General features: G+C 34.6%; 4 protein-coding genes across 9 annotated transcripts; 2 read left to right on the top strand and 2 right to left on the bottom strand.

Annotated features, from left to right (window-relative positions):
- The first annotated feature begins 761 nt into the window (after nucleotides 1-761).
- Nucleotides 762-2,587, top strand: LOC130935976 (probable xyloglucan galactosyltransferase GT19). The gene has a single exon (XM_057865964.1). It carries the CDS (start codon nucleotides 1,023-1,025, stop codon nucleotides 2,379-2,381), a length of 1,359 nt encoding a protein of 452 aa, XP_057721947.1. The 5' UTR covers nucleotides 762-1,022; the 3' UTR covers nucleotides 2,382-2,587.
- Nucleotides 2,588-9,906: 7,319 nt separating this feature from the next.
- Nucleotides 9,907-11,331, top strand: LOC130933578 (heavy metal-associated isoprenylated plant protein 36-like). The gene is made up of 3 exons (XM_057863210.1): nucleotides 9,907-9,954; nucleotides 10,047-10,122; nucleotides 10,464-11,331. Exons 1-3 carry the CDS (start codon nucleotides 9,907-9,909, stop codon nucleotides 11,309-11,311), a joined length of 972 nt encoding a protein of 323 aa, XP_057719193.1. The 3' UTR covers nucleotides 11,312-11,331.
- Nucleotides 11,332-13,024: 1,693 nt separating this feature from the next.
- On the bottom strand, nucleotides 13,025-15,913 carry LOC130968526 (probable protein phosphatase 2C 40). Of its 6 annotated transcripts, none has more exons than XM_057894118.1 (5): nucleotides 15,684-15,893; nucleotides 15,067-15,309; nucleotides 13,827-14,927; nucleotides 13,480-13,744; nucleotides 13,025-13,399 (listed from the first exon to the last, which is right to left on the bottom strand). In XM_057894118.1, exons 3-5 carry the CDS (start codon nucleotides 14,916-14,918, stop codon nucleotides 13,272-13,274), a joined length of 1,485 nt encoding a protein of 494 aa, XP_057750101.1. In that variant the 5' UTR covers nucleotides 14,919-14,927; nucleotides 15,067-15,309; nucleotides 15,684-15,893; the 3' UTR covers nucleotides 13,025-13,271. The 6 variants fall into 6 exon arrangements, with proteins under 6 accessions (XP_057750101.1, XP_057750185.1, XP_057749940.1 ...); XM_057894202.1 differs by having other exon boundaries at nucleotides 15,201-15,309; XM_057893957.1 differs by having other exon boundaries at nucleotides 15,067-15,312; nucleotides 15,684-15,866.
- Nucleotides 15,914-22,726: 6,813 nt separating this feature from the next.
- Nucleotides 22,727-23,283, bottom strand: LOC130933568 (uncharacterized protein At4g04775-like). The gene is made up of 2 exons (XM_057863200.1): nucleotides 23,077-23,283; nucleotides 22,727-22,999 (listed from the first exon to the last, which is right to left on the bottom strand). The coding sequence occupies exons 1-2, from the start codon at nucleotides 23,281-23,283 to the stop codon at nucleotides 22,727-22,729; spliced, it is 480 nt and encodes a 159-aa protein (XP_057719183.1).
- Nucleotides 23,284-23,926: the final 643 nt, after the last annotated feature.

The following is a 23,926-nucleotide window of genomic DNA, read 5'->3' as shown; positions in this document are numbered from 1 at the left end:
GTAATATTATAAAAACATCAGCCAAGTTAAAACTAATATAAATAAGCTAATGAGTTATAGTTTAAATAGCATAATTTTTCTATACTTATTCAAGAGATTACGGGTTCCATTCTCTCTATTTTTGGTAAAAAAAACTATAAATATAAAATATATCAAATCAAATAACCAATTTAAATAACACAAACTGAAAAAAATATATAATTTAATTAACCTAAATTATGACAAATAAACAGTGATAATTTGATTAACCTAAAATATAGAACAAATAAAATAATTTTAATCAAGGTTAACAGAAATAATTAAAAATAAAATAAAAAATTATTTTAATTAAATATTTAAATAAATTAAATTACCATTAAAATAAAAATTAATAGTAACATTTTAATTTAATATAGATTAAAATAATATAATTATAGAATAATAAAAATAAATAAAATTAAAATAAATTCATTATTTCATAATTAATATCGTTATAGTAATCAGTGGAAGAGCAATTATTTAGGAATGTATTTAGTTTTTCCATTTAGCAAATAGTATGCTATTATTGCTATATACCCGTAATTGAATTGGATTCATCAATGTAATAGTTATCCTTGCAAATAGATATTATTTTTCAGTGAACTTGATTTGCTCTTAGGAGAGAAATAAAGGAGAAGAACCTTTCTCTAACTCGTATTTTACTGAGGACAGACTTGACCTCACATATTTTTTTATTTTTGTTATTTATATAAGAGGCCGTGAAGGCAGTGATCCCACACTATGCTCTAAATGTGAGCCGCATATACTGATCCATGAATGGGAGTTAAAGTTATAAAGGATGGATGGTTCTGGTTCCATATATACGACGTCGTATCTATTTCAGCATGCACCGACAATTTTGGGTCAAATAACTCTCTTCCATACCAAAATCATCGCTGCCAAACCCCCACTATCTTCCATTATTTATTTATTTATTTATTATTTATTTTGTTTTTACAGTTTCTCTTCCACTTCCACCCCTTTCTCTCTAAACCCCAAAAACAATGGCATCCTCCACATACATGATTCAAACTATGTTGGTGTGCTTGGTCATCTGCTTGAATGATGCAGTTGCAGATGTAGAACCCAACTCTGAAGGAGAAAAAAGGTGCGACAAGAGATGGATACACATAAGGAAGATACCACCAAGATTCAACTTAGATCTACTGTCAAAATGCTCCGAATACCCACTGTTTGACGACTTCTGCCCGTACCTTGCGAACCATGGCCTGGGTCAGAAGACGCACAACCACTCAAACAGTTGGTACCGCACCGACCCGTCCACTTTGGAACTCATATTCCACCGCCGCATGCTGGAATACCCATGCCTCACCCATGACCCCTCTCTTGCCGACGCCATCTTCCTCCCGTACTACGCCTCCCTAGACGCTCTCCGCTACCTTTACGGTCCAGACTACAACTCAAGCTCTGATCACGGCCTCGAACTCTTCGAATTCCTCCAGGATGACTCCCCTGAGATCTGGGCCCGCAGAATGGGCCACGATCACTTCCTTGTTATGGCTCGCCCCGCTTGGGACTTCACGCAGCCCTTACATAATGACCCGCCTCTCTGGGGAACCTCCTTTCTTGAGCTTCCCGAGTTCTACAACGTCACCGCTCTCACGCTCGAATCTCGCGCGTGGCCCTGGCAGGAGCACGCTGTTCCTTACCCAACATCATTTCATCCTCCGAATCTGGGTTTGTTAGAGTCCTGGGTGCAGCGCGTGCGCCGCTCCAAGCGTTCCAACCTGGCCATGTTTGCGGGCGGTGGTGGATCCTCCACGGGTGGGCCTAATGTCCGTCGGAGTATCAGGATGGAGTGCGAGTACGCGACGGCGAATACCACCGGTGTTGACGGGTACGAGAGTCTGTGCGAATTCGTGGATTGCTCGAACGGTGTTTGTGAGCATGACCCTTTGAGGTTCATGAGGCCAATGTTGAAGTCGAGCTTCTGCTTGCAGCCACCAGGGGACACACCGACACGGAGGTCAACGTTCGATGGGATCGTGGCGGGTTGCATACCAGTGTTCTTTGAAGATCTATCGGCAAAGGCGCAATACGGGTGGCACTTATCAGAGAACGAATTTGAGAGTTTCTCAGTATTTATTCCAAAAGAAGATGTAGTGTTTAAGGGTTTGAAGATCTTGGATGTTTTGAAGCGGATACCCAGGGCTAGGGTTCGGCGAATGAGGGAGAAGGTTCTTGAATTGATTCCCAGAATTGTTTATCGCAAACATAACAGTTCTCCAGGTTTAAGGATGAAGAAGGATGCTTTTGATATTACTGTTGATGGTACTTTGGAGAAGATTCAATCCCGTCTTCAGGAACTTAGCTTGATTCATTCACAACCTCTCATTCTGTAATAATGATTTTGTCTTTTTCTAGTTAGTTAAGTAATTGGTTATAATTTACTTATTAATAGATTTTGTTGAGTATTGATTAGAGAGTAAATGCTTTTTGGAGCCAACATTTCTGCAAAATAGTGAGACTTGTAATTCATTTCGTTTATTTCAATTTTTTTTAGCATGTTTGGATTAAAGTTTGTAAAGAGAAATTTGTATTAAATTGATTAGAGTTGGTGTTAATATGATTTATATTTAACAATTTTTTTATTAAAATAAATTATAATAACATATATGTTGTTTAGATGATATTATTTAAAATTATATTTACGTACAAAAATATTTAAAAACATGTAATTATATCATTAGAAATTATATTTTTTTTAACAGTTTCTTATTATATTTTCTCTAGCACTTCTTCACTATATATTTTTTTTTAAAGAATTTAAATTTTTATATTGAAATTTAGTACTTTTTATCATAATTTTTAGTATTATTCTTGAGTACTCTAAATAAAGTACATACTAATTCAATAACACATAATAAAAATGATACAAAGTTAAACTAAAAATAATAAAATTTAAAAAAAAAATATGTATTAATAAAATTTATTAAAATAATTATAAACAACTAGTACTAAAAAATATATATTAGAAAAATACAACAATATTAGAGAATATCAAACAAAAAGCTTTTAATGAAACATCCATATCATAAACAAGACAAATAAATAAAAAATTGATAAACAATTATAATTTAAAAAAAAAACTAAAAATGATAGTATAAAAACATATTTATTTATGAAGCAAGATCATACAAAAATACAATAACTCTTATGTTTTCTGGTATTGAAATTAAACAATAAAATTAACAGAAAAAAAATAATTTTTTTCAATTATTTCTTAATCTAACAATTAAAGGCAAACTTAAAAATTATGACCTGATAAAAAAGAGTTAAAACACGTCATCTTATTTGCATTTAAAAGAAAAAAATTATGGCTAATGAGCTTTCTGATGCCGATCATCATTCTCGTCAACATTGTGTAAACATTATAATGCCTATTCTGATGCTAATTTTCTTTAGATATGACAATCCATCCTTATAATTGGTAGTATTAGGAGAGTGCACGCTAAAAGACAAACACTCCACATTCACATGACTTTTGGCTCAACTAAATTTAAAGTTTTTATCTAATTCACATATATGAATTATTGCAAGCGAACTATTTAAAAAAAATTAAAATTAGGCATTCAAATAACTATTCATCTTTATGAAGGATGATGATGGGTTTAGGTTATTGATAATAATTTTCTATGAAATATAGATTCGACTACTTTTTTTTGTTGGTATTATATTAGGCTACTTATGTAGACAGAAAGCCACCTAGGTAAGAATTGGCTAGTTTCGGCCCAATAACAGGCTTGTGCTCTGAGGAAAGACTAAGCCCATGGCCCAAATTTATTATCTATTATTATTGGTCAAGTTAGTATTGAACTTGGTCTACATATATGACATATTATTATTATTATTATTATTGTTATTATTAAGTTTTTTTCTATTAAAAGATAATGTTATATTTTAAGATTTAATTTTAATGTAGATATAATGTCATTTTAAAAAATATTTACATTAAACAACTAATTATATATTCTTAGAGACTTGCTACACATATAATTCTTTTTGGCATACAAGTCTATACAAGTAAGTTTAAACTCAACAAAAACAACTCTCAATTTAAAAATGGTGTAAACACGCGCTTCCTCAACTTTGAATAGTGCGAAATGAGAATCTGTTCTTCTTCAACGTTTGTATTTTACGTTCTTTCTTCTACTCCTTCTCCTTTTTCTTATTCTCCTTCTTCCTTGCATTCCTCCTCACTTTTTTTTTGCATTTCTCCTTCTTCTTCTTCTTCGCATTTTTATCCTCATCATAGTTCTTTTTATTGTTGTTATTGTTGCTGCATTTTATTTCTCCTCCTCTTTCTATTGATTTTGCAACATTATATATATTTTTTTCTTCTTTCTTTGATTTTTTCTCCCAAGAAGAATTATAAGAAAATGAAATAAGAATATGAGAAAGAAGAAGCAGTAGAAGATGAGAAGGAGGAAGAGGAAGAGTTTTGAATTATGCAGAATTTATCAGAATAAAAATACACTCAAATATCTTCGTGTTACACCCAAATTTGCTGCAAACAGAAAAGATATTTCTTCTAATACTGCATTTTTTTTCTTATTTTTCCTTATTTCTTTCTTTCTTTTAGTTAAATGAAAATGTAAGTTCATAATCTTTCGAGTAATTTTGCAGCATTATGTGTTTCTTCTTTTTTTTATTTGATTTTTTTGTTTTTACTCTTGTTAAGAGAGTAAAATAAGAAAAATCTTGAGAAGGTAAAACAAAAAGGAAAAGGTGAATAAGAAAAAAAAAGAAGATGGTGATGATGATAAAAAAAGAAGAAGCAGTAGAAGATGAGGAGGAAGAGGAAGATTTTTGAATTATGCAGAACTTATCAGAATAAAAATACACCTAAAAATTTTTAAAACGCACCAAAATATCTTCGTATTACACTCAAATTTGCTGCAAATATAGAAAAATATTTCCTCTAATATTATTTTTTTTCTTATTTCTTTCTTAGTTAAATGAATGTAAGTTCATCTTTTTTCAAGAAAATTTGCAGTATTACGTATTTTTTTCTTTTTCTTTGTTTGATTTTTTTATTTTTATTTTTGTTAAGAGATTAAAATAAGAAGAAATTTGAGAAGATAAAAGAAAATGAAAAAGATGAATAAGAAAAAAAGTAGCAAAAGATGAGAAGGAGGAAGATGAAGAGTTTTGAATTATGCAGAACTTATCAGAATAAAAATGCACCTAAATATTTTCGTATTACACCAAAATTTACAGCAAATATAGAAAAATATTTTCTCTAATGCTACTTTTTTTTCTTTTGAATTGAACCACACCTCAGCCACATGATTGGATTTAAAATAATAATCAATTTCATTCTGGTTTAATTGACAATTTGAACCTGAATTATTTATTATCTTCAACAACAAGATAATTGATGATGGAGAAGAAAGAAAAAAAGAAAGGAGGAGAAGAAATTCCAATGAAAAAAGAAAGAGGACGAGGAGGAGGAGGAGGAAAAAGTGGTGTTGATGATGACGATAACGAAGAACATAAATATAAATAACTTATAAAGACTTATATGAAAAAACGCTTGTATGTAGAGAATAATTCATATTTTTATATCACTATTTAAAAGTAGCTAATTTTCATGCACATTATCTTTTAAAAAAAATTAGCTGATTGTGTAAATTTTTTATAGAGTTAATATACTAAATTTAATTTTTTACTTTTATATGTATACTTTTTATATATTTTTATTTTTTATATTAAAAATAGTTGATAAAAAAATTATCTTTTAAAAAATGAAAAAACATAAAAAAAATATGTGTATAAAGAATTGGCACAAATATAATGTCAAAAGATAAAATATGCCTATATGCATTGCAGGTACAATTATTTTTTATATGATCCAATATATAGTGTGATTTTCATATATTGGCGAAAAAATTTCAAGTGTACTAAAAAATACCGATGTTTCAGTTGTTTTAACTGTTGATTTTAATTAATATATATTATATATATTTTTTATAATTAAGATCAATACTTAAAATAAGTGAAACACCAGTGTTCTCGATACACTTAAAACTCTTCTTATATTGGCTAATAGGTGTATAATACATATATATATTGGGTGAAAATTTGGTCAGTTTATAAACCACAATTAAACAAAAATATTGTGTAGAGTTTTTTTTCCTACCGTATCTCCTAATCCAGTAGGTCAAGAACTAATCCGTCGTGGTATTGAATTTCATTTAAAAGTTTGCCGCTAGCCAATGTATTACTGCATGCATAAGGCGGGATTCGAACCTATATTGTGTAAAGTTTTACTTTGGAGAACTTTATCCTATTTAAATTCGTGGGTCGCAATTTTTTTTATTTTTGTCTTATACAAAATCGCGAGTCACTTTTTTTTAGCAGCCTAACTACCTCCAATACTAACATATTTAATAAAAAAATCTAAAAATAACTTAATATTAAGTTAAAATAAGTCTCAATATTATAAGATTTAAAATTTAGAGTTTAACCAAAATTTTTACTCTATATCCAATATTTAAAAAAAAAAATTAGCCCATTGCAGGATCATATAAATTTGGTGAGAATGAAGACACCAAAAAAAAAAATTCTATAAATTTCTTTTAGCAGAAAATTAAGAATTTCAAATGCCAAAATATTTCATATCAAAGTTTAACGTGACTTGTAAGTGACGTTTATGCAGGTGTCATTAATATACATACACCGATACACCATAGCTCGCAGATGCTCACATTAATTAATACTACATTATGCGATCATGACCGGTGACGTGAATCTCTTCATCATTTAATGTTTACATAATTATCAACTTTGCCATAACCTTCATTTTTCAATTCCAACACTTTTCTGGGGGCACGTTTGGTTTCTCACTTGCTCACTTTATTCACTTTACCTACCAACGTACCATATCATAAGACCAAAAATTTCTGCTTTTTAAAAGGAGGTTAGAAGTGAATAAGACTTGTGCATAAATTTGAACGTAAAACATTCAATATTTAATGGTAATAGCATTTGGCTTTCACTCTATTTGAAAACATGTAAGAATGCTGCTTTTGTATATGGTGCAGTCTCAAATTTTTTCTTCGTGGCAAGTAAAATCTCTGACCTGTACTTGAACTACTTTGGAATAATGTTTTGATTGGCATGTGAGATTTTGTGGACCCATAAAATCCAGCAATCACAAGTCACAACCTCAATAATAGAATTCTTTCAAGAGAAAATAAGTATTGAATTGTCACTCAAATAAAACCAGTTTAACAAAGTATAGATAGTATTGACTATTGACTCTTACCCAAAATGTCGTTAAAGTGTTTCTTAAGAAATTCAAGCCATTAATTAAGAAATAGCCTAAGCCTAGAGACTAGAGAGTAGAGACTAAAGAGGCTGGCTATGCTTTTGATGAATGGAATTCGTTGGTGAAAAAGTACATGACAAGGCGATGATGATGATGATGATGATAGAAGGAAGAGAAAGCATTTGCTGAAGTTGGTCATGTTTTGATCAAGTTGAGAATGGATGTTTTGAGGTCTTAGATTTTGGTGCAGCCACCTGCGTCTAAAGTGGGAAATTGCTCTATAGAGCATATCAAGATGAGGGTAGTCCTTTGTTTCTCTAATGGGGACTAAATTGACCGAGGTTTGATGAAAAATTCAAGTGTTTTTTGGTCCAAATTGGAAGCATTTAAGGCACCCTTTTTGTTCTGCTCAATGGTGATGTAGCGTAGGCCTCATTAATCTGCACCTTACGCTTTCCCCATAACATAACACAGCTAGCTTTGGCGCTTTTTACCTTGTCCTATATTATTTTCTTGCTTCTCTTTAGCCTTTTGCCACCTCCTAGACAAAAGAAAAACGCTTCTTTTCTTCATTTGTTATATCACATCTTCACATATAAAACAACCCCATAATCATGCTAATAATATAGAAAAGGTTTTAAGCACTTTTTAATTTAGATGTGGGGGAGGGAATGGTATAGAACGTAGATATGGAGTGTACAGATACTTTACGTAATTGTGATGTCAGGAGTAAAAATTGGACCGTCCGATTTTTAAGTACATAAATCGGACTCTCCGATTACTTTTATCAAAATTTAAATTTCCTCTTTCACATTAATCTGACTGTCCGATTAGTAAGCTTAATTTTTTTTTTACACAGAAATCGAATGGTTCGATTCGATTTCTTTAACCCTGTTTTAGAAAAAGCTGTTCCCATATATATGTCCAGCACCCATATTTTTTACAATAATGCACAACACACACATACTTCTCATATCCAAAAAAATGAGCCGATTTTAAGTATATCCGTACATTGATATTTCAGTAAATTTTAATCGTTCACCTTAATTATATACATTAATATATATAGGTGTAGTCTATGATGGCCACAAGTTTTGGTGCCTATGGTGGTTATGAACTTCACAAAATAATATTTTCAACCAAATAAAATGAAAAATTGAAGCACGTTTTGGTTTTATTAATAAATAATGACATGTTTATGAGTGTAAATATAAAAGAAAAAAATTAGACCATTTATCATATTTTTTAACAAAAAAATGATCTATCGTTTTTTTCGTCGTCGGAAATAAAATCGCTACCAATACCCAAAATTTAAAAAATGATAGTATCTAAAAATACTTACATTGCATTAATTTTTTTTCTCACGTTAATAAATAATTATTATATCTTTTATTTTTAATTAAAATAATCATTTTATTCTGCAATAAAAATTTTGAACTCTAAAGTTACTGTTATTAATTAAATTTTAATATTAGTAAAGTGAAATTTAAAATTATTAATTACAAAAAAGAAAAGTATAAGTAGATAATGAAAATATTAATGCAATGTAAGTATTTTTAGATACTATCATTTTTTAAATTTTGGGCATTGGTAGGGACTTCATTTCCGACGACGAGAGAAAATGATAGATTATTTTTTTTGTCAAGAAATATGATAAATAGTCTAATTTTTTCCTTTTATTTACACTTATAAACATGTCATTATTTATTAATAGAACTGAAATAGGCTTTAATTTTTTATTTTATTTGGTTAAAAATATCATTTTATAGAGTTCATAGCCACCATAAACACAAAAACTTGTGGCCACCATAGACTATACCATATATATATATATATATATATATATATATATATATATATATAATGTACCGATACACTTAAAAGTTTTTCAATAATATAAAAATGGGTTAAAGATTATTAGCCAGTATTTCCATGCAAGGACTTTACTTTGGTACGTGTTTTCTCAAGGCAAATTGGAAAAATACTAGAATGTTCATCCAACTTATTAAACAAAAGGACCCAAGTTACTCAAATTTTTCACTGAAGAATCTTTTACTTAGATGAACAATAAAAAAGAATTCTTTTGTAGAAATCATTCACATGAAACAAAAGCTTAATACATGTACAAGGGACAAAAAGATAAGATAGGATAAATAAAGAGATATACTGCATGTTCATAAAATAAGGCAAGGGAAGGGGGCCTCCTATTTCATTTTGGTTTTCCTAGAAACCCAACATCAAATATTAAGCAGATAAAAATAAAAATTAGGAATTACCTCATTTAAACAAATGTTACGAAAATAAATAAATAAATAAGCAAATAAAAATAGAGAAAAAGAATGATGTAAAGGGGTGGGAGAAGGAGAAGCAGAAGAAGCAGTGGTGGTGTTCTTGTGTCAGTGTCACATTATGCTTTGATAGCCATTTTTCTTTGCCTTCCCTTCCTTTTTTTTGTTCGCTAACCTGCTACATTTTTGGCATTTTCCCAACCCTTTCTTTCTTTTGTTTTTTTTCTATCGTCTCTCTGCTTTCACCTCTCCTCTGTTTTTTCAAGTTTCTAATCCCTTCTTCAACCTTCTCACTCTTTCCTCATAATGGAAGCAAAGACTCCTCGTGCTGCCTCAGAACCATTGAAGTATCAGGTAACTAACTTAGTTACACTATCATGATAACTTTCAGCTTTTTGCTATTTGCTTTCTTAAGCACTTAAGCTCGTCTCCTCTCTGTTTCTCAGACATGGTTCTTGAAGGTTTCCATACACTGTGAAGGTTGCAGAAGGAAAGTAAAGAAAGTTCTACGCAACATTGATGGTACTATTCAGTATTTACCAAGCTTAAACATAAATTAAAAAACATTTTTTTTTTGGTTGCTCTGCATATATGAACAGTATTTTGACTTGAAATTTCAACACTTTCTACTGTTCCCTGTTTTTCTATAGGGTCTAGTTCTTGTTTTCCACACATGCATGAACTGTATAACAATAACATTGCTAAGATTTCACATTTTCACTAAGTCAACTCAAAGTTAGTTCTTTCATTTTTAGAAAAAAAAATCTTTTTTTTTACAGAACTTGTGCACGTTTTTGGTTTCTTGTTAATGACACAGAATTTTGGGTATTTCCCAACGTTTTTATTTTTGTTTTCTTTTGCAGGTGTTTTCACTACAACAATTGATCCCCAACAGCAGAAGGTTACAGTGACGGGAAGTGTTGGTGTTGAGACTCTCATAAGGAAACTGATCAAAGCTGGGAAGCACGCTGAGATTTGGCCGGAAAATGGCGCCGGAAAGGACGGGAAACCGAAGAAGAGGAACGAACAACAAAGAGATGCAGAAAGCGTGGAGAACCACCATCGTTCCCCTGCAAATGCTGAATCAAACTCTGTCTCTGCCAAAAACAGGGGAATTGAAAATGCAGACAACTCAAGCAACACCAAGAAGAAAACCAGCGAGTCCAAAACCGGCGGCAAAAAGTCGGCGGAGAAGTCTCCGGGAGGTGGTGCCTCACCACCGGAGCAAGAGCAGAAGGGTAAGGGTGGTGGTGGTGAAGGTGAAGGTGAAGGTGAAGGTGAAGGTGGAGGTGGAGGGGATTCGGTGAAGAAGAATAAGAAGAAGAAAAAGAAGGTTCAGAGTAGTGGAATTGAAAAGAATGGGTCGAGTTCAGCATCATCAAGCGGTGCAGGTGCACACAGTGGATCAGGAGAGGGAGTGGGGCAGATGAATCTGAGCCCTACACGTCAGCAAGAATGGGCATATGCATATCCAGAATCAGAATCTTACTACTACCCAGGAGCAGGACCTTTGGTGTACCTAGCAACATATAACAGATTTTGTCCCATGGCCATGCATGGCAAAATGGGTGGTGGTCCTTCTTACTATGTTTCACCATTGCCCTACATCTCTGCAGGTCTTGACCATGACCCTTACCACTTTCAATCTCCACCGTTGGTTCCCTTTGAGATCTTCAGTGATGACAATGCTAATGCCTGTTCTCTTATGTGAACTTGATTGCACCTTCTGTTTTGTTATAGTCAGTCTTACATAGTTTAGTCTAGTTTAGTTTTGGTATGGTGATATCATATATGGTTTATTTTGTATTAGAGCTCATAGCTTTTTAGCTTCCTTTGATTTGATTTTGGACCAACGTGTATAAATGATGTTCTAATATGGAACCTTTAATGTTTTGTTTTGGATGGAAAATGGAGGGCATGTGTATATATATAATCATCCTATTTTGGCCTTATCCATCTCAAACTTTGACTGCATTAGGGTTGGGCTGAGACAAAGATTGAAGTCTTTGTCATTTGCAAAAGGGTAAAGCAAAGCAAAGAAATATTCTTAAGAGAGATACCATCCTCCATGTTGTAAAGGAAAATACAGTTTCAGCAATGAAATGAATCAAGTTACATGAAGCTTGACCTGTGTTTAGACTGCATTTGCTCCTCAGGCAAATGTTTCCTTTTTCCAATAGTAGTTATTCTTAATATTTCAAAATATTAAGACTATTTTTTTTTTATTTTAGAAATGTAAACATAGCATAACCATCCTTCTATTTGCAACTGATGAATTATCTACTTACTTGACAACTAAATTTGGTATTGGTATTGGCATCTCATACCAAATTAAAAAGACTTATGCTTGGTTGACATTCTGCAATTTGTGTATTTGGGTCAAAAACATATCTTTGAAAGCATATATTATTATTGTTTCTCATCTTATCAACTTTCTGCTTGAATAAATATAAAAGAAAATGCAGCCAAGTGAATCAGTGTTTCTAGTTGCAACTTGAGTGAAGCTATTAAAGTAATGATTATAACATCCATCCATCACTACAAATAATAGAGAAGAGAAGAAGATCAGTTTCTAGTAGCCAAGTCTCATTTTAAGGCCATCCATTTCGGCATCGCATGCATATTCTCAAAGCCATCAGCATCACAAGTCTGTACTGTGTGGATGCTTAATAGTTATAGTTTAAAACATATTAATTTAATTAAATTATATAAGTATATGCTGTGAGCATACCATACATGAAGTTCTATATATGTTTTTCTACTTTTAAGTTTCAGCTTTCAAGTTTCAACTCATATGCAAAGTTTGTAATGTATTGTTAGTAAATTAACTTTTTCAGCGATTCAAATAGAGAAGAAAGAAATAATGGTTCCATGATGAGGGATTGAGGAGTGAGGATGCAATTAATGCCCCCTGCAATGGTTGTGCACGTTGAAGAGAGCCATGTGAGTGATTGAGGTTGTGGACCTAAGAATAATTGTGAGCATCAATGAAATAAAGTGCAAAAAGTGTTAAAGGGAGAGTTGCATGTGACAAGTGTAGTCCATTATCACAAGCTTGAAGCCCGAGAAGATAAAAAGTGGTGATGCTATTATGTGAATATAGCAGTCATGCATTCAAGTGAAGTGAGTGAATTGAAACACAGATAATACAGCTTGATAGGACACTGATACTACAGTATTCAATTTCAATTTATGGCTCACTGGAGTAACCTTCTATTAAAAGTTGTATTCTATATTTCTATTTATCAACATTTATTCCCAATGGCCTTTTTGTTAGTATCATGATATTAATGTTAACATGATCTTACAAATAATAATATATAATGATGCTATTTTTCCTGAAAATTGTGTGCTACTGGAAGATAAGACATGCTATAATCTGAAATATAACTTAGTATTTTATATGAATTTATAGGAAGGGAAATTGAGAACACATGCATGTAAATGAATACTGAAGTCCAAGGCAAAAACAAACGCATTCAAACAAAGCGGTAAGACTATCAAATTTTTCACATTTCAAAGGGTCAACTAATAATTGATTCTACTATTCTAAAATGACATATATACACTTTCAATTTCAAATCACAACTTCAACCTATATAATGCTGTAATGGACCAAGAATGTCCATGAAAAAAAGCTACTCAGAAGCCAAGTTTTGATTTGGGCAGTCTTAGATGCAAGTTGATGCCTTGGAAGTCCTCTGATTCATCCCAAGCATGATCACCATTACAGTCACATCATCATGGTACTTCCTTCTTCTTCCAGCAGGAATATTCATCAACTCTTCCATGGTCAAACCTGCATCAATATTGATCAGCTAAACAGATATACAAAAAGTCTGTAAGTGTTAATTTAGTAAAAGACGGAGAAAAATTGACCTGCAGAATGAGCTGCTCTAGCTACAAGCTCTTCTATGAGAAACTTTGCCGGATCGCCCAAAGGGTTGCTCAAGATATAAGACTCAACAAGCTTTACTGCCTCAACGTTGCTGAAGAAGTCGAATAAACCATCACTCCCTACCACAACAAATTGATCAGAATTCGAGATTTTATGGACATTCAGTGATGGTTGAGTGGAAATATACGGAGGGCTTGTTAGATCACGCACTCGAAGGATTCCCATCAAAGCATCATTGAGATTTCTCTGCAATCAAAATGAAATAATTAGAAAATCAAATCCACCCTTGCATCCATTCAAACACAATGCAAAAGCCAGGAATACCAACTTTTTTCAAGTAGCCGACTCCAAAGGCGCGAGTAACCTTGAGCTTTCCTTTCACCTTTCCTGCTACAACAACCTTGGGATCATCAAGATGATTGGCTACAAGTGTAGCTCTTTCGGCTTCATTGTCGACGGTATGGCTATCAGTAAGCTGGATAGCCTTGAGTCTTCCATCGCCACGACTGCATGTTGCCAATACTGCTCTGCTGTCACCTAGATTAAGTGTATACAAATCATTACCATGAAGAAGCACAACTAAAACACAAGATCCAATTGAAACTAAATCTGGACGATCCTCCATTTCCTGCTCAACCATGTACAAGAAATCATTCTCAGCTTGAGTAAGAGCACATTGGAGGCTATCAAGTACCCCGTGTGAAAGGGATCGGTCTGCTTCACAAATAAGGCTGTGGTTCTGCTCTAAGTTATATTGAGGGGATCCACCCAAACTGATCAAATTTTCAGATTCTACCATGGAAACTGGCTCAAATTCCCAAAATAACTTGTTCAAGTGAGATATGATGGTATCATAGAGTGTACCAGCCAGAAAGTCAGCTGCATCTCTACCATTAAAGCCATCATAAATTGCACAAAAGAGCCATCCATTCTCTTCAGAACATACCGCTTGAACTCTATCTTCACCAGCAGCTCCTCCTGCCACTTGTAGTTCGGTAGCATTAAGAAAACCTTCAGTTCTGGTAGGATCGCTCATGGACTTGAATGTGCAGGAGTCATATTCTAGTATATCACTTGAGGTGGAAGGACTACAACTTAGGTAAGATAAACTACTTGGCAGAGAAGATGATAGCCTTTCCAGCTTTGAAAGACTTGGTGAAGAGGGCACCTTGCGAAATGAATTAGGAGAGTCCCAACTTGGAAGAATTTCACCTCCTATCTTACCATTGCAGAGGTTTGTGTTGGCGAGTGTAGCGTTTGCGCTTAAGGCCGCTCCTGACAAGCACGAGAAACTGCTTGTCCTACGGACTTCAGGAAGGATATTGTGGCGATTGGCCACCTCACAAGGGATGCCACCTCTTTCAATATTGTTGCACTGATAGCCAAAACTTATTTTTATTTCTCCTTCAGGACTAAGCATGTTTCTTGTCTGTTTTAACAGAGATAAATTATCAGCACTATCAGTATAATTGGTCAACACATAGCTAGAAATACATTGAAACCATATCAAAACAATTTTCAGTGTACATAACAAGGTTTATAAAGAAACTATAGAATATAAAATATACATGGAACAAGATGTCCTTGGTGTCATGAATTTCACCCTATTTTGAAATCACTAGGTATCTTATAAGTTGGGTCTATTTTTACAATTCATGAGACTAATCCAAGAGATACATTCTCTGCACAAGCTAACAGTTACTTGATTGCTTCTATAAGTTTCGAATTTGCATCCTCAGATCATGTCCACCCCAATTAAGCCCTTGCCGGTATCCGTGGTTGGACCCTGTTCCTAGGTCTGCATGGTGTCCCTACTGTCCCATGTAACCAAACATAAATAAATAAAAATTCCAGTTGTAAGGGTAGGGATCAGCACTCCAATGCGTGAGATTGGACATTAAAGGCACTCCCTTTGTAAACCTATCAGCAAAACAACCAAATAAAACAGTAGCTGAAAGCTAAACAATCTCTATTTGAGAATTCTAGCATTTCTAAACAATCTCTGGGAATTTATTTAGCTAAAAAAGTGCCCTTTGCTTGCTACCAATCTCAGAAAACTAAAACCTAAGAAACGCAGTCAATCCTAGTAATACTCAAAACAATCATACCGAAATGGAGGCAAGACAACAAAATGCCATGAGAGAATAGAAGACAAGATTAAAAGGAGAGGAAAAAGGGGACTTACTATGGATGGTGATTCCCGAAGAGTGAAGAAGAGAAGAATAAGAAAGGATAGGAAATATAGGAGTGTATATATAGAGAGAGATGAGAGAGTGGGAGTGTGAGTTAACAAATCACAAAGAAGAAGAAGAAGAAGAGGAAATAAAATTGGTAGCGTGGGGGTGTGTGTGAGTGAGTGAGTTAGTGGAGAATCTGAGTGATATTGAGAATGGATGGTACACAACACATCTACTATAGTTTCCAACTTTCCATAAACATTCATTCATTTCATCTTGTCCTCTCTTTGTTACTATTTTACCGCTAACGCTAATAACCACTTTCACTCTCACCTTCACTTTCACACGCACACGCCTCATCACTCATGACGGCTCTTTCCAAATTAATTACCTCTAATAAAAAAAAAAAGAAATTCTCCACATATAAACCATACAAGTTATTTATTTATTTTTTTTTTTCATGTCTCCTATTTTTCTTCTCACTCTTTTTCTTTGTCCATGTTTCTTTTTCTTCTTCGATTTTGAAGTATTTCATCTTCATCATCGTATTTTTTTTCGTTTTTCTTTTGATTTTGCAACATTATGTATTTTTTTTTCTTTATTTAATTTTTTTCTTCCAAAAAGAATTATGAGAATATGAAATAAGAAAATGAAGAAGAAAAAGCAGCAAAAGATGATGAGGAGAAAGAGAAAGAGTTCTGAATTATACATAAGGTGTACTTCAACGAATTTTGGGTGTATTTTTTAAATCCTTTCGATGTACTTTTGTAATATTTTGGGTGTATTTCTGTAATCAGTTTGGTGTATTTCTGTAATTGTTTGGGTGTATTTCTGAAGTTCTTCCATTATCTTCAAAACGATTTCAAAGCTTTGATTTCAAAAACCATGAAAATCTAAAAAAAACGAAGCAAGAATACCAGTGACAAACGCAGGTAAAACAATGAATGAAAAGGCAAAGAGAGAACGCACGAAGGAGATCAAACAAATTTGATAAAAAAAACTCGTTTTCATGGAGGAAGAAGAAGAAGAGTAGGAGGAGAAGAAGAAGGAGAAGAAGAAGGAAGAGGAGGAGGAAAATAAGGAACGCGAAGCACGCCATGGAAATCGTATATGGGTCAGCGTGCTTTTTGTTAAGTTTTTCCCAACTTGTATGATTTGTAAACCAAATGACTTGTATGTGTATCACTCCTCTAAAAGAAATTGGATCATTTAAACTTCAAATTTTAAATTTTTATTTAAGGTATAATTTTTTATTTTTGAATTTTTTTATATTTTTTAATTTCACCAATAAAATAAATGATAAAAAATTATATTTTACTTCTGTTTTGAGAATTACTTGAAGTCCAAGTTCTTCGTGAGAAGGTGGTGGTACTTGCAAAAGACTTCGATGTTTAAATTAATATGGACCTTAGACAGATTTTTAGTAAATTAAAACGTAAATATACCTCAAGGGTGTTATTTATAGTAAAGTAGGCAATTACCTTTGTTAGAGTAATTCTATCTTTATTGATGAATAACCATTTTTTTTATCTTGGGAGTTTGTTAGGATATATCTTTCACGAAAAATAGAGATAATTGAAGAAATTTGAGGAGACAATTACTTACTTAAATAAGCATAAACTACCCATTTCATCCTTATTAGGCTTGACTTTTGTGTTTTGGACTTAGGGGGTGTCCGCGGATTGGATCAAATCGGATATGGCCGAAAATTCGATCCGATCTGCACAATTTTCATCGGATCGGATATCGGATATATCCGCATAATTGAACATTCTCTTTTTAATCATATTTTTATGTAAAAAATTTCAATAAAATATTTCTTTCACACTTTTAAATTTATTTATTTCTAAAATATTTTTAATCAAATTTTTTCTAAATAACAAAAATAATTACTAACTAAAACATACAAACAAGTAAATATAATACCAAACATATATATATATATATATTTTTATTATTATTTTGCGGATCTGCGGATCCGCGGATCAGATAGGCGGATGTAGAGCAGATATCCGCAATCCATCCGTAAAGAGTGCGGATCAAGTTCTATCCGATCCGATCAATATGCGGATCGGATCGCATATGCAATTTTTCGGATATTTACCACGAATTTGCGGATACGATCCGATCCATGAACACTCATATTTGGACTAAAGTATAAACATTTTTAAAATAAAATTTAAAATTTAAAAGATTTAAATTCTTAATAAAATATAAATTTATTTATTTTATATTCTAAAAATATATGATAAAATTATAAATTAATTTTTCTTTATAAAAAATATATATGATTTAATTTTTTAATACATTTATTTTGTATGTATTAAATAAAAAAATTTAGAGTAAAAGACATATCGGTCCCTGACCTTTTTAAAGTTGAACATTTTCGTCCGTTAAGATTTGAAAATACTTTTAACCCCCTCACCTTGTAAAATCTGGGACAATTGAACCCCTCCGTTGATTTAGGTTGGAAAACGGCACCGGAGAAGGCTGATGTGGCTAGGGGGAGTGTGAGTTGTCCGTTTAGGTTGCTGAGCTGGATGGAAAACTAAAATTTGAAGGACAGATCAATCCCTCACACTCCAAACGATGTCGTCCCCTTCCCTGAGCCCATTTCGCATAATGTTATTCCTATAACACCCAGAAGCCACGCCTGTAATTACTGAAAACCTTACCAGAAGACAAACAGTTTCTTTCTCCCTCTAAAAAAAAGAACGTCTTCAACTCGTTGAGAAGGTGTTGTGTGCTCAGTGGACGTTGCGGGTGGCGAAGGATTTGACAGGCTTCGTCTGGCAAGAAGCTGCCGTTTGCTACAGAGGTAAGAGTATTAGTGGAATATACTATTCGTTCTTGTCTAACTATTTGGTAGAATATAATGCATTGGGTTGGGGTTAGTCATGATCGCATGCTCTGTTTTGGGAAAAAGACTGAAAAAAATTCTATAGGAATTTAACTGATTTCAAAATCTCACGCACTTAATCTAGGGTTTAATGTGTGATTGCTATATTTGTGCATAATGCAGATGGTTGATATATATGCGGTACCTGTTTTTCACCATAGAGGTCATTTTGGTAGAGGACCAAGTGGCACTCTTGAGTATATTGGTGGAAAGGTTGAAAAATTTCCAGAGATGGATCTGTACCTCATGAATTTTGGGGATTTAGTTACACTATTCAAGGGTCTGGGCTATGCAACATACAGGGAAGTGTATTGGTATGACCCAACGAGCAATGATCTTGAGTCTGGATTGCACATTCTGAGAGGGGATGCAGGAATCAATGAAATGCGAGAGAACAAGCTGAGAAATTCAACTAGCAACGAGTTCTACATTTACTTTGATCACCCTGTTGATGAGCCACAGATTGTGGAAGAAGATGCTGCTGCAAAACAGGGGCCGAAAGAATTTGATGATTTAGTTGATGTTGACAGTATCATCCGGGAGCTTCAGTCATCACCATCGACAGCAGGAGATGAGAATGGTAGTGGGGAGGACGAGTTGTATAAACCTCCTCCGAATGGCAGTGGAACTAGTTCTGATGATGACTCTTCTAGCTATGATGAGGAAAATGATGTTATGAAGAAAAGAAGAACTCTGAAAGAAAAGGAGAAAGTGCTTCCAAAAAGAAGGGTCACTGTCAAGGGAAGGCCAGGGGCCGAGTCAAGTGGGAACAAGAGAGGTGCTGGGAGAAAAACTGCAGGTGGGCCTGATGGCAAAGGTGCCAGGCCAGCTGCCAAGTCCAAAGAAATTGGGCCTAGTGCGAAGCCCAAAAGAACTAGCCCTACTGCCAAGTCCAAAGGAAGTGTGCCTAATATCAAGCCCCAAAGAACTGGTGCTTCTGTGCATGCTGAACAAGATGTCCCATATGTGTAGCCCAATGACAGGCCTCCAATAGGACTCTATGTGAATGAGGAGGATTCAGATGATGATGACCCCGTTTATGAGTATGCATCTGAGGACCTTCACACACCAGTATCTTCAGAGGATGAGGGAGACAAGCATGAATTTTCAGTGTTTAATGAAGAGTATGGGTTTGAAGAGGGGAGATTTGAGGTGGGTACCAAGTTTGCAACCATAGATGACTTCAAAGAGGTTGTCAAAGATATGTTCATATCTGAGGGGAGAGAACTGTTGTGGATAAAAAATGATAAGAAAAGGGTGAGAGTTGCCTGCAGGGGTGAAAGCTGTCCATGGCTGGCACATCTATCTTACAACAAGACACTGTTATGCTTCCAGGTTAAGACTTACAAGTCCGAGCACACATGCGCAAGAGATCTGGGTAGCAATGCTGTTGATCAACATTGGATCAGTAAGAAAGTGGAAAAGAGAATGGCAAGTCAACCTCATATGACAACTAATGAGGCAATTGATTTCCTCAGAGAAGAGTTTAACTTAGTTGTGCATCCGAAGATGGTATATAGGGCAGTAAAGGAAGCCAAAGAAATGCTAGTGGGAAACGAAAAAGAACAGTATGGAAAGCTCAGGGACTATGAGATGGAGATTCTCAAGAGTAATCCTGGGTCGACCTCAAGAATTGATGTGAAGCCTATCCCTCAGTCCTTCCCTGTCTTTGACAAGATATATATCTGCTTCGAGGGCTATAAGCAAGGCTTCAAGAGTGGATGTAGGCCTTTCATCCATCTAGACGGAGCCTTTCTTAAGACATACCATGGAGGCCAGTTACTGTCAACAGTGGTCCAGGATGCCAACAATCAATTCTATGTTGTGGCATTTGCTGTTGCAAGATCTGAGACCAAGGAATCATGGAGATGGTTCCTGACACTACTTCAGGAAGATCTGGGTGATGCCTCCCAATTCGGTTGGAACTTTATGTCCGACCAGCAAAAGGTAAGACTCTTACTTTCCTTTATGTGTTTAGTTGTTGCTGTTTATTGAATTAGCCTATAATCTGTTTAGTTGTTGGTGTTTATTGAATTAGCCTATAATCTGTTTAGTTATTGGTGTTTATTGAGTTACCATGTAATTTGTTCATTTGTTGCTGTTTATTGAGTTAGCCTATAATGTGTTTAGTTGTAGGGTTTGTTAGGGTAGCCTATAATGCTGTTTATAGATTGGTGTTTATTTGTTTCCAAAAATATATTTGACTAGGGCCTGCTACCAGCATTAAAAGAGGTCATGCCAAGGGCACATCATAGAAACTGTGTCATGCATATATGGAAGAACTTTATTAATCGGTTCAAAGACATGCACATTAGAGACATTGTGTGGGAGTGTGCTAGGTGTACAACTAAACCATAATTCAAGGAAAAAATGGATAGGCTGAAGGGGGTTAACAATGCGGCATGGGAATATTTGATGAAATTTGAACCTACCACTTGGGTTAAAGCCTATTTTAGTCATGGATCCAAGGTGGATAACCTGACTAACAATATGTGCGAAGTGTTCAATGCGAAGGTAGTAAAATACAGAGTTAAACCTGTGTTGACAATGTGTGAGGAGATTAGGTGCTACTTAATGAGGAGGATGACCAAGCACATTAGATTGTTAGGACACCATAGTGGTAAGCTAGCACCAGTTCAGGAGAAAAGGTTGCAGATGAAGATAAAACCAAGCAGTAGGTGGATAGCTGAGTGGGTGGGAGATAATGAAAGAAAAAGGTTTGAGGTAACCAGAAAGAAGACGAAAGTGGATGTGGATCTAATCAAACACACCTGTTCATGCAACACATGGCAATTGACTGGTAAAGGGTTTAACCCCAAAGCTTATGTTTTTGTCTTATCTAAAATCATGCTGGTTTATATGTAAGTTTTACTGATTATGCAGGCATGCTGTGCATACATGCTATTGCTGCTATCAGAAAGAGGCATGACCAGGTTGAGGATTATGTGCATCCATGGTTGTGTATGGAGTCCATTCACAAGACATATGCACATTTCATCAAGCCCGTTCCTAGTGAAGAATTCTGGACTGCAACTGAGCAGCTGAGGCCTGCCCCACCACCTATCAAACGGCCTATTGGGAGGCCAAAGGTGCACAACCGCAACAAGGACCCTGCTGAGGCTCATATTCAGGGAGACAAGCTGAAAAGAAGCTTTCAGGTTACATGTAGCAAGTGCAACGAGAAAGGACATAACTATAAAACTTGTAAAGGAGCTCCAAGCAACCCCAACCGAAAATCAAAGAAGAAAAAATCCAAGAAGACAGTTGACAACTCACAATCTCTGATGCTGCTTCCCCTTTCACAATCAACCCCTCAACCAGAGGTAAGCCAGCACCAAAAATGCTTTAGAACCATTTTATACTTTTTATTATTAGTCACTAATAAAAAATTGGTTAGGTTAAGCACTAATTACCCCATTTGGTTACATTGTTGTCTCTTTGTTACATAGGATCAAAATCAATCACAGAGTGAAAAATTGACTGAACCTAGTGCTGGGGAGGCATCTGGGTCTGCAACAGTTGCTACACCATTTATGGCCCAACTTTCTGCTCCAGCACAGACTCCATTCAGACCTCCATCCCAGCTACCAATAGTGGACCAATCAGACTCCAATGCTGCTGCACCTACTTTCAGACCCAAGCACCCAATTGTTCGACCCCCCAACAAGTGCAAATCCACCACCAAATCCAACACCACATACACAACAAACTCAAAGCATATACACCAGCAGGGCACCCTCAAAGGAGACCATGAAAGCAGCTACCAGTGCCACAAAGAGAATTCTCAAGCCTCAAAAGAAGTGAACAAAGCTACATGATTTCTGTGTTTTTTTTGCTAGTTATTATCATGACTTAGACAATGCTTTTTAGCAGAGTAATCTTGGCAAACTTGTTTACATGCCAATCAGATATTTTCATATTTTGGGGTTAACTCATGCTATTTAGCTATGTTTTGGATTAAATCAGATACATTGTCATTGTAACGTTTTGGTTAAAATCTATCCAGAATTACTATCTTGTATAATGTTTGGAATAATGTTTAGATGTTCTAAATACAAAATAAAAATGGATTTAATCCACTAACACACTTTTCATTCAAAAGCCAGCAATGGCAAGTTCCATTACAACCAACTCCATGTACATCAATCATCTTTACTCCTTCAACATACATACAGCAACAACAATAACTACTACACCAATCACAGTTATACGCCACAAACTCAAGGTTTTTTTGCTTTCAATAGACAACAGCTTCCTCTCCAACTCTTCTAATTTTTTCTCAATATCCTGATTTCGAAGCAGCTGTTCTTCAACGGCTACTCCCTCAGCTTCATTCACCGCACCCAAGGCTTCAGGCTCCACGGCCCTAATTTTTTTCAAATGTTCATCCAGCCAGACAAAGTACCGGCAGTACGGTTCTTTAGCCTAAAAAAAATATCAGTGAATCACCCATTAACACCCAGCACACTATAACCCAACTATTGTAAAAATCGCTCACTTACCTTGAATAATGGACACCCAAGAAACACTCTATTAGGATTACTAGTCGTTCTTGACTTGTACATAATGGCATAGACGCCGCAGTAGCACTTGGGCGCAACCGGATCTCGCTCAAATCCTCCTGGCACAGCGCATGAAGATCCCCCTCCAGGTCTTGTGCATGAAGAGCTCCCTTCATCATCATGGATGATCGCAGCATCAACACCCATGTGTTCATCCAAGGTTTTCGATCAAATAGGGCTCAGGGAAGGGACGACGTCGTTTGGAGTGTGAGGGATCGATCTGTCCTTCAAATTTTAGTTTCCCATCCAGCTCAGCAACCTAAACGGACAGCTCACATTCCCCCCAGCCACATCAGCTTTTTCCGGTGCCGTTTTCTAACCTAAATCAACGAAGGGGTTCAATTGTACCAGATTTTACAAGGTGAGGGGGTTAAAAGTATTTTCAAATCTTAAGGAATGAAAATGTCTAATTTTAAAAAGGTCAAGGACCGATATGTCTTTTACTCAAAAATTTAAAACCTTTTATTAATAATAAATTTATCTAGATACATATTAACTGAACGACTAAATCCATAAAATATTAATTACACCTGTCACCTTCCGTCTGCGCCTATTCAAATTCCACTTTCCTTTATCAAATTAACGCTCAAAACTACGGTTGTTTAAATTTAAACCGATTTAAATTAAACCGTTCAGTCAATTTAATTTAAATTGAAAATCGATTAAAACTGCACTAATTTGAATTTGATTGGATTCAATTTTTTGCAAACCGCTGGATTAGATCGGATTTCGGATCTACTTTTCATAATCGATCCAATCCAATCCAAACCGCATAATGTGTTATAATATT

The sequence above is a fragment of the Arachis stenosperma genome, chromosome 1, assembly GCF_014773155.1.
Source record: "Arachis stenosperma cultivar V10309 chromosome 1, arast.V10309.gnm1.PFL2, whole genome shotgun sequence".
In the NCBI taxonomy this organism is placed as follows: Eukaryota; Viridiplantae; Streptophyta; class Magnoliopsida; order Fabales; family Fabaceae; genus Arachis; species Arachis stenosperma.
Note: the sequence above shows the minus strand (reverse complement) of the source record. Positions and strands in the feature narration are given on the sequence as shown.